At 42.1% G+C, this 13,120-nt stretch overlaps 1 protein-coding gene across 1 annotated transcript in view; it reads left to right on the forward strand.

The window, feature by feature from the left end:
* The window catches only part of LOC123860322 (uricase), a 30,341-nt gene extending 18,828 nt beyond the window's left edge, over window positions 1–11,513 (forward strand). Inside the window, exons 5-8 of the mRNA XM_064587535.1 lie at window positions 4,873–5,059; window positions 6,842–6,965; window positions 8,990–9,073; window positions 11,342–11,513. Coding sequence (XP_064443605.1) covers window positions 4,873–5,059; window positions 6,842–6,965; window positions 8,990–9,073; window positions 11,342–11,416 — 470 coding nt within the window. The 3' untranslated portion in view covers window positions 11,417–11,513. The remainder of the gene's footprint in view (window positions 1–4,872; window positions 5,060–6,841; window positions 6,966–8,989; window positions 9,074–11,341) is intronic.
* The last annotated feature ends 1,607 nt before the right edge of the window (window positions 11,514–13,120 follow it).

A 13,120-nucleotide genomic window follows, 5' to 3' on the forward strand; every position in this document is an offset into this window, starting at 1 on the left:
TCCTACAAACTCTTTCTTTTATGTGTCTCCCTGAACGACAAGCGTAGCCAAGTCTTGAAGTTGCTGAGATGGTTGAGTCACTAATTTGGACTAAATTGCCCCCCAGACCTCTGCAGTATTTGATTTATAACTCACAACTCTTTAAGAATCAAATTCCTCCCAATCTGACAGTAAGTATAAAAATTCAGCTAAAGCATAGCTAAGTAGAGGAATGGTAGATGGAGAAGACATGTCAACTAAGAGATACTGTCTTCTGGAAGTAAAAAAAAAAAAAATCTATTAACATGGAGACCAGTGAACCCTTGGAGGTGGTCTTAAGGAAGGGGGGTGATGAAACTGAAGTCCTAGAGGAGAGTAATTTCAGAGGCTCAGCAGGCAGAAGAAGTGAGAGGGAGGAAGTAGGAGACTCAGGACAGAGACGGCCCATTGCCAAGAAGGCTGTGTATGTCCTTTTTGATATCACAACAAACACTCTTCAGTTTCTCCAAAAGATGAGTTTTTAGTACACACAAGTTTTTTAAAATCATCTTGATCACAACCTCGTTGTACAAAAGCCCAGTTAACTTCCTTCCACCTGGCTGACGCCATCTTTCCCCATCCAGAGTTGCACGGAGGTACCTTGCACTCTCCCTGCGCGAGTGAAATGGACTCTCAAAGACAAATGATATTTAATCTTCACTTTCTCTAGCACTTCACAAGTTTGAGGTTTTTCTACTAGAATGATTTAATATAGTTTTAAAATATCCTCCTTTTAGCTATTTGTGTCCTTTTTGGAGGTGTTAAACATGGAAGCAATTATCCTCTTCATGACAGGATTTTTTTTTCTTGGCTCAGTAAAGCTTTGTGCTTTGTGACACCTGATGCGTAGGTAAGGAATTGGGCTTATTTTCTATTAATTTGCAGTAAGTTTCTTTCCCTTAGAGAGCTAAGGGGTAGGATGTATGCTTCTTTGAGAGATAAACCACAATCTGTTAAGTGTGTAGGAGGACACTAAAAGCTAGCAAAGATTATGTTCTAGCAAAGTAAAATGTGAAAAATCTTCTTTTGCATTACTCTATAACCATGGCAAAAGAAAAAGAAAAAAAAAAGCTGATTAAGTGGTTTCATGACAAGTAACCTAGAAAAGGACAGTCCTTTTGGTTGAATTAATTCTGTTAGTATAAATTGGAATTGTTTTTAGCCTGTGTGAGGCAACATATTTTTAGTTGATGGGTCCATGAATTTGAAAGGCTCAGGTTCGTACCAGTGTTCAGAAAACTGGGGCACCGCCAACAGAGAAGATAAAATAAGCTCTTTGATTTCATCCAGAGTGTCTACTGTGTGCCAAGGAAGAAAAATTTTTCACATTAAAAGAGAATAGGGTTTTTTTGTTGTTGTTGTTTCTTCATAGAATGATGAGTGCACCAGAGTAGATGATTTGTGTTCTGCCAAAACTGTGGCAATGGTTAATTGTCTTTGGGAACATAAAACATTTTATTCTATGTGAAACTGAGGCCAGAACACATTAGAAAATTCAACTTTTTTCTTCCTTTTCAGATTCTAGCAAGAAAATAGATCATTTAAAATTTGCCTAGCAGAACTGACACTCCTCAGAGATCAATAAATCTCATCGCAGGGTTGGAGGTAGATAGAGATGGCATGTCAGAAGTAGTTTTCAGAACCCAATGAGCCTTTGTGAAACATGGGAAACATTCACAGGTAGTTAGAGTTGATAAGAAAAAGTCAATTATTGCAAAACCATGATAACTTTTAGAAAGCATTTTCTGTGGGGCAGCCATTCTAATAAGTACTTTACAGATATTATCTCAGACATCTATCAATTATAGGAAATAGCTATGGTGATCATCTCCATTTTCAAGATGAGAAACTCAAGTTAGAGACGGATTAAATATTTTCTGAGGGGAATAGTGCTCATAAATAGGGGAGGAGAGGCACAGAAAGCACCAAGATTTGAAGTCAGGAAATCTTGAGTCCCAAGGCCTCAACTCAACTACTATGCAACAACATTGCATCCGGGAATCCTTTTATGCCTAAGACCATTGGAGGAGCCAATGTCTTATTGTCTTACTTGGATGTTGGTGATAAAGGCCAGCTGTATAGGAAAAGATAAAATAGGTAAAATTTGCCTTTGGTTCTCATTGACTTTCTCTTTATCCCCACTCAAGGATTCCCACTGCTTGCTCTAACCTCATTCCTTATTGCAAACCTACATTTCATTTCTACAGGATTTTTTTTTTTTTTAGAAGGGATAACTGTTGGAAGTAGGTTATATTAGTTTATGGGCTTAGGAAGTCACTCCTTTATGGGGTCTTTGTATTTCAGTAGGAAATTTTAAGGAATAAAAAGTTTTCCAGACACAGGAGCCATTTCTAAAAGTGATGCTTCAGTTTCTGTTTCAGATCAATGGAGATGGTATTTTTCAGGCTGGGGATTCTGTCTGAGGCTCTTAAAGAACATTGTGGAAGTGAAGGTGGCAGCTTTCTTGTCTCCTGGAAAGGCCTCTTACTGTAAAAAAAATCAGGAGAGTTAAAGGAAGGGGAAAACATCGTGCAGATGGGGAAGGGGATCCACAAAGGAGGAAATAATGAAGTGCTGAGTTCAAATTCCACCCCTGCCAGTTTCTAGCCATGTGACTATGGGCAAATGACTGAAAGTCTCCCATATAAAAATGCTTAATAGAATTGCGAGGATTAAGTAAAATAAAGACTGAAAAAGGCAGCAACTAAACGCTTGCCGATAGTCCGGATGTTCTCAGCTAATGGTGATGTCCTCCGCCTCCCCTGCCATGCTGTGTATTATAGTTTGGTGGGTGTGATCAGGAAGGGAAATGGTGAAGATTGATGGAAGAGAACTGTCTAGAAAAAAAAGAGACTAAGCTGTGAAATATTTATTCTTTGATGTGCATCAATCTTGTTGCATGCATTCACTCATTCATTCAATAGATACTTATTGATTGCTTCTACAATCCTCTTGGATTTTAAACTTAGACTCACTTGGATCAGCTCTACACAGCATTTAGAAATGCTGATTTTGCATAACTATGTCTTCATACATCTAAAATCTGTTACATCAAGCCAACTTAAAGCATGCAGTCATTGCTAGTGCCTTTCTCTTGATCCTTCTTCAGATGTAGTTTCCAAAGAGAACTTCAGAATGTTAAACAAATATCATTTCAGTTTTGCCTCATTATCCTGGAACACTCCAACCAGAAGACCTTATATAATCAGCTGATCTACCACTAGCCCCTGGCCATTGCTATCTTTGGTAGATGTACATGTGTGGCTGGGAAAATATCAAAATATAGTCATTTTTTACCTACTTTTAAACTCCACAGCTCCTGAGTTAACCACAGCAACTTGAGAAGATGTAAACTATTGGGTTATTAAGAGCTGCCCTGGATTTTAATTGAGGATAGAATTATATTCTTGTCCTTCAACTAAAACCATGTACAACATAGTGATGCCTGATGCCTCTGGCCCTTGAGTTATACACCAAACAAGCCAAGAAAGAGAGATATTAATCAGGCCTAACTTCAAGACTGAAAAGAGATGACCTTAGTCATCCTGTCATGGCACCATGCTACTTGGGGTTTGTACCCAAGTGCGCCCTGAACATCCAGCCTCACCAGCCTGCACAAATAAGTCTATGGTGATGTTAATTCCTGAATTTTTCTGGCCTTGTATTTCTCTCATTACAAAACTGCTGGATCTCTCCAGTCAAACTCTCCCACCTCCTGACAGTCTGGAGGTCTGTTTCACACGTGTTTAGGGAGAAGTTTGCACCCATTGGGTACCACTACTGCTTCACTGGCTCTGCTCAGCATTGGCTGTGCTCATTGTCCCTGCTCTTTAGGAAGAATGATGCTCTCTACAGAACACTGTACTGTCCCAGAATATGTCCCAGTATGTCACCTGGTGCCATATTCTATTCAGACTTCACCAAACTGCTGGAGCTACAGTGTGTTCCACATAGAAAAAGAGAGAATCTTCCCCTCACTAACTCTGTGCCCCACCTGTCCTGGGCCCCGAGCTAGAACTGCCTGGTACACAAGTAAATAGCTTCTTCAGATTATACCTATCATCCCTCCACCTTCCCCATTCACCTCATGCTGTCAGAGACTGCAGGAGAGCCTTATCATCCCCTCCATTTTTGCCAACTCTGCCCTCTCTCCCCCAGGTCGCCATGAACCAACTTTGTCCCTTCTCCTTCAGCCCAAACCAAAAGCCATTATGAGTATTCATTTAGGCAGATCTATGCCCTATGGGTCAGTGCCTCATCGTCCCAGTCTCTGTTTAGGCTGAGCCAGGTCCACAATGCTACCCATTCATGAAGTTGTTTGGTTTCAGTGAGCTCATGACCACAAGAGAACTGAGGGTCTGATGATCACTGGAGCCATCAGCCAGTGTAGATGACCAAGATGAGGACTAACTCTCCCTTAACCCATAAAGGCAGTCAGAGTAGCAAACAAAAGAACTGTTCTGGAGGAGCTTACTAATCAGCATGATTATTTGTCGAGTAAAGGAGAGCTCAAAAAGTAGAAGGTATTTGGCCTAGAAGTCACCTACACGTGTAGCTGAGAGGAAGGTGTTCATTTCTGTGGGTTTCAACACAACAAGAAGGTTTAGTCTCCGACCTTCAGTTCCTAGGGCTGGAGAAAGGTGGGGAGTCATGGAATCCAGATAGAGAGAAAGGCACACCATCCTCATCACTTGGAGTTCAGAGGAGACAGAGAGACAGAAAATATGGGCAGTGAGGTAGTTAGTTGTTCAAACAGTGCACCATGTTTTAATGGCCAGGATCCTTAGAGCTAGGTATCAGTAAGAAGACACTATTTTATTATCTTATTCCTTCTTGCGTTTTTACTTAAAACAGGACCTCCAGTCATTCATTCTGGAATCAAAGACCTCAAGGTCTTGAAAACGACCCAGTCTGGATTTGAAGGATTCATCAAGGACCAATTCACCACCCTCCCTGAGGTGAAGGACCGGTGTTTTGCCACCCAAGTATACTGCAAATGGCGCTATCACCAGTGCAGAGACATGCATTTTGATGCTATCTGGTATGAGCTTGTGTTAAGGCCTGGCACCACCTCTGCCCTCTTCCCAGGGGCCCCAAGGTCATAGACTCTTCTATCTGAAAGGGAAACTTAGAGGCCATCCAAGTCAACCTCCCCACTGTTCGGAGTCCCTTCTGTTGGATAGCAGAAAGACAATGCTCTTGATTTAAATTAGTAAATCTGCACTGAAATCCTAGATGCTATTAGCTAAAATGACCTTGAATGGATCACCTAATTTCCCTGACCCTCTGTTTTTCAATTGATTACATCAGTTCTCAAACATTATTGTGTATCAGAATCACCTGGAGGGCTTGTTAGAATGCAGATTACTGGGTCCACCTCCAGAGGCTCTGATTCTGTAGGTCTGGGGTGAGGCCTGAGAACTTACATTTCTAGTAAGCTCCCAGCTGATGCTGATGCTCCTGGCCCAGGAGCCACACTTTAAGAATCACTGTATCAAGCAAGGCTAATGATATTTGGCTTTACTACCTCATAGTAGATGCAGAGAGGGCTACATGAGGATGACCAGCTCACCCCAGTTTGCCAAGGACTTTTCTGATTTTGATACTTAAAAGTCCCATGTCCCAGGAAACCCCTTGGTCATAGGTAAACTGGGACAGTTGGTCACTGTAGGCTAAACTCAAAATGAGACGATATTCACAGAAGCAGTTTATAAATGATAAATGCCTTAACAATGTAAAGGTGTGATTATTATTATAATATCCTTGACAAGCAGTAATTAGGCCTCTGGACTCTGAGTTTGCTTTTTGACCAGGCATCTCATTCCTCTGCTGACGTTCTAATTGTTAGAAACGTTACTTTCTGATAAGCTGGAATCTGCCCCCTGGTAGCTTCCTCCTACTGGCGTAGTTTTGCTCTACTCCTTTTATTACATGATGGGTTTGAAAATGCTTACAGAGAACCTCACCTCAATCTTCTTTTTCCTTTTTTAAGTGTTCCCCATTGGCCGCAGGCTGATGTATTTCTGTTGGAAAGAGCACAAAATTGGACATGGCAGAATCAGGGTCTTAGTTGGGCCTCCCACTAAGGAGAGGGACTTAGTGTGGATCATTTACATTTTAAGATTGCTCATGTCTAGGATGCCTGGGTGGCTCAGTTGGTTAAGCAACTGCCTTCGGCTCCGGTCATGATCCTGGAGTCCCAGGATCGAGTCCCACATCGGGCTCCCTGCTCAGCAGGGAGTCTGCTTCTCCCTCTGACCTTCCCCCCTCTCATGTGCTCTCTCTCTCTCATTCTCTCTCTCTCTCAAATAAATAAATAAAATCTTTAAAAAAAAAAGATTGCTCATGTCTAAATTGGGAATAATGATAGTACCTGCCTCAGGTATATTGAGAGAATTCAATGAAGTAATCACATAAAATCCTTAACACGGAGCCTGGCACAGAATAAAACCCCTAAAAATATAATAATGCAGAGAAATGGCCAAGCTGAGCAGTAAGAGCACTAGCGTACTTAGAAGTCCTCTTCATGGGTTCTTCAAATGTGAGGAAGATTTACTCTGGAATGCCCAGTGGACCCTAGTTCCAGATGATGAAGATAGCCTAGTGACAATACTTTTGTTGAATAGGGTGTGTGTGTGTGTGTGTGTGTAGGGAAATCGAAGTGAGGTGTTTTCAGGAGGAAGGCATTGCAGGATATTAATCTCTTCTAAAACCAGCAATAAAATTGTTTTCTGGGGGGACAGAAGGTCACCACTTCCCCGCTTTATAGTGTATTCCTAAAAGACCACTCTACGAGTCCTCAGGTCTCTTTTCTGTGTTTTAGGGATACTGTTCGGGACATTGTCCTGGAGAAATTTGCTGGACCCTATGACAAAGGAGAGTACTCACCCTCTGTCCAGAAGACCCTCTATGACATCCAGGTGCACTCTTTGAGCCGGGTTCCTGAGGTATGTTTTGTCACTTGCTATCTTGAAGACTAAGAGAACTTGTTGTGTCTCCCGTCAGCTCTGACAAAGAGTTGAGAGTTAAAATAAGACAGTGGAAGACACATGAAAAATGACATCTGTTGTTGTTCAAAAGCTTGTTATAGCAAGTGAGAAGAGAGCAAAAAATGGAAAAATCTGTCCAACCTGAAAACACAGGCCACTGCTATAGTTCTTTAGGCTTGTTGAAAATTCTGTGGGTCTTTTCAACCTGCCACAATTTAAGCCTCATATCAGGACACTGAAATGCCCTGATTGAGGAATAATTAGGCCAAGGGTCTATGTTTCAGGGTAGCCAGGGAATGAAAGATAGATGCAGACAGATTCCATCCATCCATCCATCCGATGTTATTGGATGGTTATTATATCTCGGTTAACACATGAAGAATACAAAGACAAATTAGACAGGGTGCCTACCCTCAAAGAGTCCATCATTGAATAAAAGAAAAAAAATAAGTAAATTAATGATGCAGTAGAGCATAGACTATTATGGAAATACAGGGAAAGGCATCTAACTCAGGTATGGGGCATAGGACCAGCCAGGCTTTCTGAGGGAGAGGTGTTTGGGTTGAGTCTTAAGGGACAAGTAGGGGTTTTCTGGGTTCACCCTCAAGGGTGAGGGAGCGTGGTAGGTATAGAGAGAAGGAGGCATCATAGAACGGTCATTTGCTGTTGAGGATTGCCATATGTGAAGCTCCATGAGTGAAAGTCTTTCCATGTGCCTAGGGATGAGGCAGGAACCAGATCAGGAGGATCTTTGTGGGCTTGTTTATAGTCTGTACTTTAACTTGAAAGCTCTTGGGAGTCACGGAGAGGTTTAAGCAAGGTGTGGCTCTACTGGATTTGCACTCTAGAAAGATCACTCTAAAAAAGGGTGATAAATTAAAAGAACAATAGATTACAGACAAGGAGACCTGTTGGAGGCTTTTGGGAAGCAGAAATCTCGCAAGAAGGGCCTGAACTTAGTTCCATGATGGGCTGGAGAGGAAGTGTACCACCCTTAGACCTGGGCAAGAGGGATACCTGCCATGGCTCAGCACTTTCCAAGGCTTTCTCTGGCTGTACCTCTCTTCACTGGATGAAGAGTCAATGGGGCCAAAGCAACAAAACCTTCAGGGACCCACACATCCCTTTCTAGATCATTCTCTGAATCCTTGCAGTCCAGAATTAACTGCCCAAATAACCCTGAGACTACTTTCAGAAACTGTGCAAACCTCTTCCTCAGATCCATCCTCTGGAGGCAGATTATGCCTTCAGTGTATACACCCTTAGGCCTGAGAGTAGGTGAAGGGGCAGATGTTTGCAGGAGGTAAGGATGAGACTTGACATGTAAGCAAGGGTGTCCACCCATGTGAGTCCAAAAGAGAAGGTGGGATGGGCCAGGGGCTGGGGTCTGGCTCTTCACATACTACCACATCCTGGCATGGCATTGTAAGCAGTCAGAGAATTCTAAATGACATCCTGGCCTTCCAGGTTGTTATGAAGGTATATTTGTCAAGTTGGAAGGATAGAACATATTTCGCTTAAAAGTTTCTTGCTTGATTCATAACTTTATTTTTTAATTTTTTTATTCATATCTTTAAACATCTGGTATGTGGGCCTCCAATTATATCCTTACCCCAGGGCCTGCAAATGTTTGGGACAGGCCTAGAGAGGAGGAAATGGACTGAGGAAGAATTTAAGAGGTTGACTGGCCAGCACCAGGAGGCCAGTTGGATACCGAAGGTCTCATAGCTTTCTGACCCAAGGAACTCTTACTTTTCTGAGAACAGATTGTGTACTCGGAGGGGAAAAGGGTGGGTCCACCATCTAATAATAGGACTATAAGGAGACAACTGTGTCGAGGAGTAGAGGATCACCAGAGGGTGTCTCAGGGACAGAGGTAGAACTTGAGTAATGGGCTACTGGGCAGGTGGGTTGCAGGGGAGGAGTGATAGAGGGAGAGAGATTCAATTGCCCAATGTGATCCATATTACTTCGGATTCCAGATAGAAGACATGGAAATCAGCCTGCCCAACATGCACTACTTTAACATAGACATGTCCAAAATGGGACTGATCAACAAGGAAGAGGTAAGAGAACTTTAAAAATATTTAAAGCATATCCACCCTCCTGCCCCACACCCTTACTTGTCTTTATAAATTTGAGATGATAGTATCGCCAAGCAAAACTCTTCACAGTTGTTGCTTTTGAAGTATTTATAGTTGCCACTGATTAGAGTCCTCTTAGACTCTGGGCCTTTCGGTACCTGAGGCTGGAGTACGCTAAAAGTGGATGAGGGATTGTGGAGGAGGGTTGGAGGCTGCAGGGAGTAAAAGACAAGGCAAGCACAGAGTGTGCCAGAAGAGACAGCTCTGAGATCTACTTCTCTGAAAAGTGCCACCCAAGGTCACGGCTTCATTATTCTTCCATGATGAGGCGACGACAAGAAGAAAAAGATTCTATTTTCATTTTCCTTCATCGTCTTTAACTTTGGATTAAGTCGTCAATTTAAGTAGCATATAAACAGAAAATGTCAACAGAGAAATGAGAGTGTTCGTGTTTCCAATTGCAATTATAGAAAGTGAGATGAGGAAGTGTACTTTTTGAAAGGAAACCTTGTTTTGGAAAAAAACACTTACCTTGACTTGTTTTAAGCCATGACAGAAGGTTAAACAAAGTGGGAGTGTCTGACTCAATAGCCTGAAATAGTAGGGCCTTGGAGATTAGAACTGTCCTTCCCCTCGCGAACCACTTTCAGAATGGTAGCATTTCTCTATTTGATCCATCCTTCCATAGGCTTCTAGAATTTGAAAAACATCATCTTGATAGCTTGTTTTAGTGTGTAGGGGGAGGGACCATCTATCAACGTGGCTCTGCGGCCATAGAATTCTAGGCCTGCTGATCTAGGAGCCTTCTTCTTAGCCACAGTCCTCTGGCCAGTCACCTTGTTTCTGTTGTGCAAATTGTGTTCCTGGGCTGTGTGGGGTTCTGCACCACCACAGCTGCAGGTGGAGGCTGGGGAACAGCACTGGGAAACGAAGGTCATGCTTAGGTGCCTGGGATAGCTGCTAGAGAACTCTGAGTGGCAGAGGAGAGCAACCTTGATCCCAGGTACTGTTCACTCAGCTGAGCAGAGAGGCAACAATGTTTACTGCGGTGGAAGGAAAAGAAAGCATGGTGATACCAGAATACCATTAATTAGAGTATAAAGTCTTTTTTTTTTAAAGTTTTATTTATTTATTTGACAGAGAGAGACACAGCGAGAGAGGGAACACAAACAGGGGGAGTGGGAGAGGGAGAAGCAGGCTTCCCGCTGAGCAGGGAGCCTGATGTGGGGCTTGATCCCAGGATCCTGGGATCATGACCTGAGCCGGAAGGCAGACGCTTAATGACTGAGCCACTCATAAAGCCTTTTAAAGCAATTACCTTCTAAAGAGCAGGAGAGGGACCTGAAAGTAATCCTGGCCATGTCCACCAAAGGTAAAACAAAGGGGCCCCAAACAGAAAAGGGCCAAGTGTCATGACTCGGACAGTGCTTAGCCCAGGAAGCTAGCAGAGAAAGGAGGTCTCCTCAGGGCCCCCAAACACCTCTGGCTTGCACCGATCCCAGCTCAAAAACTTGTTGCCGGCTTGTCGGTTGTGTCTCTATACCCAAGAAGTCAGATTGGCAGCTTCCTCAGCTCCCACCTGAAGAACAGGTGGGGACCCCGAGGCAGGAAGGCCCAGTTCCTTCGGGCCAGGGCTCTGCATGAAGGCACCTGAGAGGCTGAACAAGTTGGCCCAGGTCTGTGTCTGCACTTTGGGGATGGCTGGAGCTGATCTTGGCTACAAAGAGAAGGCAACACACGAAAAGCAGGGAGTCAGGGCACACTGACAACTGCAGAGAAGTGACAAATGACAGGGTGGGAAGACAGAACCACTCTAAATTCACAGCTGTCTGGAGCCATTTAGTATTGGGCTAACAGCCCCGAGGACCTCACAGGTTCCTGAGGGCCTGGCGGTATTAGAGCATTGGACAATGACTGATGTTCAAAGTGAATCATCAAGCAAAAGTCAAATTAGGTTCGCCACATTCTATTGAGAAAGCAGGGGGATATATAATGCATTTGAGAAACATTCATATCCCAGTGATTAAAATTTTTCCAAAACTCTTTAATTTTTGGGACCATCAACTCATCTCTCAACTATTGCCAGAAAAATAAGGCATTCCCATACTTGAAATAACTGAATGACTGTAGGGCACATCCATTTTCCTGTTTAGTGAGTTGTTGTTTTTGTTGTTGACTTACTATTGATTCACAGAAAAAAGGAGAGGCCTATTTTAATGCCTCTGAAGCTGCCATGTGGTTTTTCTACAGGTCTTGCTACCATTGGACAATCCATATGGCAAAATTACTGGGACGGTCAAGAGGAAACTGGCTTCGAAGCTGTGACATTGTAGCCACCACCACCGGAAGTCTACTCTCAACTGAGGAATTCCTTCAGCCTCTTGTGATGCTGGAAATCATAGCATGTAGCCATGCAAATGTTCAAACTAGAGTGTTGATTTATAGCGTTAAGTTTCCTCCTGTAGGAAAGACTTCTTCTACTACTAGCTCAGCGAGGTGTTTTGTGATTAGTAATTATAACATGCGTGGCGGATACAGTTTACTTCACAAATGCTAAGCAGTATGAGAATAGTCATAAGTCAATATTGCCTTTTAGTTGTCTTGTGCCTTCCTATCTTAGAGAAGTTTTAGAATCAATGTATTAAGAAAATAATCATGAATTAATGGATATGCTCTATCAATTAATTTGTGCACAAATTTAAGAGTAAGCATTGTTTTCAACCTACTGATGCTAAAACTTTGCTCTGGGCAATTCAGGTAATGATGAAATCATATTCTGAAAGCTATCACCATTGTGACTTCAATTAGACTGAATATTTGAATTTCTAAGAATGCTCTAGTATATGAATCACTGGGAGCTTATTTCTATTCTAAATGTACTTTTGCAATCTTAATGTATTGGTTTTATGACTTTTACAACTCTTAGAGAATATTTAGTAGACACTGAAAAAAATATAACTTGTTTTTCTTTGAATAATGCATCACTTTGGCCAAAAGAGCACATTTAATAAATGCTAAGTCAATACACCAATCAATGAATATCCATAAAGAAAGAAGACGAGAGACTCTCTCTATAAAAATATCAGTGATGGGGCGCCTGGGTGTCTCAGTTGGTTGAGTTGCCAACTATTGGTTTCAGCTTGGGTCATGGTCTCAGGGTCCTGGGATCAAGTCCTGCATCGGGCTCCATGCTTGGGGAGTCTGCTTCAGTATTCTCTCTCTCCCTCTGCCCCTCCCCTTGTTTGCTTGTGCAAGAGGGCTCTCTCTCTCTCTCAAATAAATATATACATCTTTAAAAAAATATCAGTGATGATGATTTCTAGATGGTGGGATTAGGAGTGATTTTTTTTTTTTTTTTGGCCATGTGCTTTTCTGGATCTTCCAAATATGAAGAGTTACTACTTTTATAATCAGAGAAATAAATATAATTGATGATTTAAAGGTGTACACAGATTTGACTGATTATCTTTATATCAGTTGATTAATACTGCTATTGTATATAGATATATACCATAAAGCTTCATAAACTGTAATTTTAGAAGCCCATGATGAAAACCTGTCCACATGAACATTCTAGATAACCTTCCTCCATTTAAAAAATCTCCATTTATTAATTTTCTTAAATCTCCATTTTTTATAAATGGTTACATATGAGTGCTTAGTATTGTTTGATAACTCTGCTTCGTTCTCCCCCTTTTTTAGTACTATTCCTTAAGCTAGCATGCATAGTGTTTAATTTCACAAACTCACTTCACTCCTGGATCCACCTCTCACTAGCTATATGACAAGTGTCCTCATCTGTAAAATAGAGGTGAGAATAGAATCTCAGAGGTTTTTTGAGGACTAAATGGGTTAATGTCTGTACAGTGCTGTGGTCGTATTTATGCCCGACACATAGAAATTTCTATATGTGTTTGCTAAATGAAATAGCTTGCCTTCTTTTCACGTGTTATTAGACCCAAGTAGAAAATCGTCATTGGCCTTTGTGAGTGAGATGGGAGATGGGAGGTCTGAGCGCAGGGAGCCCTA

This window comes from Mirounga angustirostris, unplaced genomic scaffold (assembly GCF_029215605.1).
Source record: "Mirounga angustirostris isolate CCGP_5_RB_7025 unplaced genomic scaffold, mMirAng1.0.hap1 SCAF_4, whole genome shotgun sequence".
In the NCBI taxonomy this organism is placed as follows: domain Eukaryota; kingdom Metazoa; phylum Chordata; class Mammalia; order Carnivora; family Phocidae; genus Mirounga; species Mirounga angustirostris.